Source organism: Vollenhovia emeryi, unplaced genomic scaffold, assembly GCF_000949405.1.
Source record: "Vollenhovia emeryi isolate VEMERY1.0 unplaced genomic scaffold, V.emery_V1.0 DF939125.1, whole genome shotgun sequence".
In the NCBI taxonomy this organism is placed as follows: domain Eukaryota; kingdom Metazoa; phylum Arthropoda; class Insecta; order Hymenoptera; family Formicidae; genus Vollenhovia; species Vollenhovia emeryi.
This window is the reverse complement of record NW_011967241.1, coordinates 730,953-734,814: the sequence shown is the minus strand read 5'-3', so window position 1 is coordinate 734,814 and position 3,862 is coordinate 730,953. Positions and strand designations below refer to the sequence as shown.

General features: G+C 39.0%; 1 protein-coding gene across 2 annotated transcripts; it reads left to right on the top strand.

Moving 5' to 3' along the window:
• The first annotated feature begins 824 nt into the window (after window positions 1–824).
• Window positions 825–2,432, top strand: LOC105569190 (coenzyme Q-binding protein COQ10 homolog B, mitochondrial). 2 transcript variants are annotated; one of them, XM_012025410.1, is made up of 3 exons: window positions 825–1,199; window positions 1,293–1,412; window positions 1,639–2,432. In XM_012025410.1, the coding sequence occupies exons 1-3, from the start codon at window positions 1,144–1,146 to the stop codon at window positions 2,081–2,083; spliced, it is 621 nt and encodes a 206-aa protein (XP_011880800.1). In that variant the 5' UTR covers window positions 825–1,143; the 3' UTR covers window positions 2,084–2,432. The 2 variants fall into 2 exon arrangements, with proteins under 2 accessions (XP_011880800.1, XP_011880801.1); XM_012025411.1 differs by having other exon boundaries at window positions 830–1,140.
• The last annotated feature ends 1,430 nt before the right edge of the window (window positions 2,433–3,862 follow it).

Below are 3,862 nucleotides of genomic sequence, written 5' to 3'. Positions count from 1 at the left end.
CATCGTGGACATTGGACTTTAAAGCCTCCGCTACAATGATTCTCGGTTCTGTCTACAATGGTCGTAGTCGTAGTCGCTCGATAAAGGCCTTCACACATAAAATTCCGTAAGGACGTAAAACGTAAGCATAAGAAAATCGACCAATCACAGTCGAGAACGTAAGGCAATGACGCAAGCAGTAGCAAATCCAACCTGTTGATTTTCTTACGCTTACGTTTTACGTCTTTACGGAATTTTATGTGTGAAGGCCTTAAGAATTGGCCAATCGCAGTCGATTAGGCTGGGTCTACATTGGCCGCGTTCAGCAGACACAACTGTTGAGTGAGCGCTCAGTATGATTGGTTAATACTTTTAGATCCAGCCAATCATATTAAGGATCTAAGGCCCGGTTTCACCAACGCGAGTTAATCTAATCGGTCGGTTAACTTAACAGGGTGCCAACATAAAACTTCTTTATTAACCAAGAAAATAGGTTAATAAAGAAGTTTTATGTTGGCACCCTGTTAAGTTAACGGACCGATTAGATTAACTCGCGTTGGTGAAACCGGGCCTAAAAGTGTTAACCAATCATACTGAGCGCTCACTCAACAGTTGTGTCTGCTGAACGCGGCCATTGGATGTCGTAAGTCGTGTCGGAAGAAATTGACCAATCGCAGTTCATTATTCTTCGACCGTAAGGAGAATAATGAACTGTGATTGGTCAATTTCTTCCGACACGACTTACTACATCCTATGTAGACCCAGCCTTATTCTTACGACTACGACCATTGTAGACAGAACCGAGAATCATTGTAGCGGAGGCTTTAAGAGGCTACTACGGCTCTGTGATTGGTTAAAAAGACATTAAGAGTATAACTCAAGAAGAGCTTAAATATAAGATAAGAACGGACTATGAATACCGGCCTGATTCCATTGAACACGGTGCTTCGAAGTATTTCAAGTGTATTACTTTTGTCTATATTAAGAAAAAAACTATGATTATTCCTTCGGTGCTGTCATCGACAATTGAAGTTGACCGTAGGACGATATTGGTTCAGTTTCGATGGCACGGGATTCTGGCATGTCAAACGCCGAAGTAAATACACATTTATACGCCGGACGTGGTGTGAAAATTTAAAATTCGAACCTCGACATGCACAGGTAATGCATCTCGCGCGACTTGACTTCGAGATTATGCGTAGCGCTTTGAGGTTATGGAGGTTAGGCAACTTGAAAATTGAATCGTGGATAGTTAAAATTTCAATGTAATTTTTACCACTCCGCGCCGAGTCACGTGTGCGAAAACATTTTAGGCACGCGCTCATTTTGGCACTGTCGTGGAAACACGATTCTTCCAAGCGGAACTTGTGGCGAATGTACAGGACACAGGCGAGCCACAGGACCAAGGAATACGAGAGTCGCAAATTAGTTGGGTAATGCAAACCGAATAGAAAAGAGAAAGAGACTTTTCGAGACTCTGCATTTTTATTTCCCATTGTTTTAAATCGTTCCACAACATTTAAACCATATTTGGCATTTGTCGTAAACATTTTATTGGTTTACGTTTTAACGCATTATTTACAGGCTTGTGCATATTACGAATTGTATATTTTCAATGCGGGGAATATTGTTTGAAGTGACGAGATCTCTGTTTTGCAGCTTCTCAATGGAGAAAATGTACTACGTGGTCGCCGACGTAAAGAATTACAAGAGTTTCTTGCCCTTTTGCAAGAAATCTGAGATCACGATGAAAAGCAACGACTTCCTGAAGGCGAACCTAATGATCGGATTCCCGCCTGTAATCGAGAGTTACACGTCGACGGTGACCACGGTGTATCCGAGGATAGTGAAAGCTGAATGTAAGGATGGCAAGTTGTTCGATCACTTGGACACCCTGTGGCTGTTTAGTCCCGGACTGAAGAACAATCCTGAAACGTGCGTCATCGACTTCTCGTTGTCATTCGAGTTCAAGTCCGCCATTTACTCTCATTTGTCGAATTTATTTTTTAACGAGATTGTGAGACAAATGGAGAACGCCTTCCTTCAAGAGGCCGTGAGAAGGTATGGCCAGTCGTGCTTGAAGACGGTACGGCTGCAAAGATGACAAAAGTTACTCGTAGAGATTGTTACGTTTCATTCTTTTCCGCTTGACAAATCTATATATTCTTACCTAACTCTTTTTAAAGTAAATGTAAGATGTTTACCGAGATTATATAACATATATATACAGAAGTTTATGTGATGTAAGATGACAAACCAAGTAAATGCTTCCAAGTATTTGTCTTACAACAAGTGTATGAAACGAGAACATTTCCTTATGAGAATCTAGTCAAACTTCCATAAATAAAAAATCATTGAATGAGGTATTTAATATGAAACATGCAGGACTCTGTAAAGTGGAGCATAATTTGTGTCTACCGCAAGTACCTTAATAAAAGTATAATTTACATATTAGGTATAATTTGTTGATAAAAATATTCGTTTTCTTATTAGTAACATTAGTTTTCGTAAATATAAAGAGTTGAAAATTTTATCAGCTTTTTAAGAGAGAAACTGACAGATAATTTTTTAGTAAAGAAGTTATATAATTGGCTAGTGTCTGTACAAATTGTTAGTCTTAAAAAAACGATAGAATTAGATCAAGTGGTAGGTGTACAAATATCATGTATCAATTTCTTTTGAATGTTGTGCTTTTAAAAATAATTTATATCTGTTTCAACGTTAAAACCACGAAGGTACTGTGTAATATCGATAATGTAAAAAACGAAATCTCCATGCGAAGGCAAAACTGTTCTAATCAATTGCAGGTCATCGAGTAAAATGATCTGTGTAGCATCCATACGGATCAGTTTTTGGCCAAATACTCTGAGCATATATTTTTAAGGCAAAATCAAGTATAAAGGTTGACTGTAAACTGGCCTTAGCGTGCACTAGTGCAAGCAACCGAAGTCGCTATAAAGCCCGCTGCAGACGATGCTATTTTTCCCGTTCTTAATTTTCCGCCATGTTTTTATTCGCGCCAACAGTGTATCAACGGCTAAAAGTGCCTGGGCCCTTTTCAGTATCGTATCCAGGAAAGGCGCATACGAACTGGCGTACATTATTTATTGTAAATGGAAATGGCCTATGAAAAAAAATGTTCTAATAAAAGTAATTAATGTAATTACTTGCTCCAACGTATAAAAGTATTTACGCGTTGTTCGTCAACACTGCGAATTTTTCTATGTCACACTGACTTTGCACTAACACACGTACAAAAATCCTGTGATTGGTTATAATAAAAACATGTCGGATGCGCAGTACGGATCGGCGCGAACGTGAAACAAAAGAGCGAGTACCCATACTGGTTATACTGTGTCCTGAGTGCTGAATGGTGCAACGACAGTAATTTATTAGATTGCAAGCAATCTAGCAGGAAAAATAATGTTCCTTTTGGTTCCTCGTTGGATCTAAGTCCCAGTCTACAATAGATGATTTAAGCCTTAAGCTTTAAGAAATTGGCCAATCACGGTCAAGTATGAGTAGAATGCGCGACGGAGATTAGTCAATTTCTTAAGGCTTAGGGCTTAAATCTCTATTGTAGACTGGGACTAAAAGTACAAACCAATCGTATTGAACATCGAATGTCGGACGTCGGATCCGGACATGTGAATCCTGCATAACTTTGTCGTACGACAAATGTAATACCAGCCTGAAGGATAGTAAAATTCTCGAGTATCTAGAAACTTTCTATTCAGCGGCCAATCGATACGCTTAAAAAATTTGTCGTACGACAAATGTAATAGTACCCTAAGGCTGGTATTACATTTGTCGTACGACAAAGTTTTTAAGCGTATTGATTGGCTGAAGGATAGTAAAATTCTCGAGTATCTAGAAACTTTCT

Coding starts and splice junctions, on each gene's coding strand:
- LOC105569190 (XM_012025410.1), top strand. CDS start 1,144: ATGCATCTCGCGCGACTTGACTTCGAGATTATGCGTAGCGCTTTGAGG. Junction 1,200..1,292: donor AGCGCTTTGAGGTTATGGAG/GTTAGGCAACTT, acceptor AAAACATTTTAG/GCACGCGCTCATTTTGGCAC. Junction 1,413..1,638: donor GAGAGTCGCAAATTAGTTGG/GTAATGCAAACC, acceptor TCTGTTTTGCAG/CTTCTCAATGGAGAAAATGT.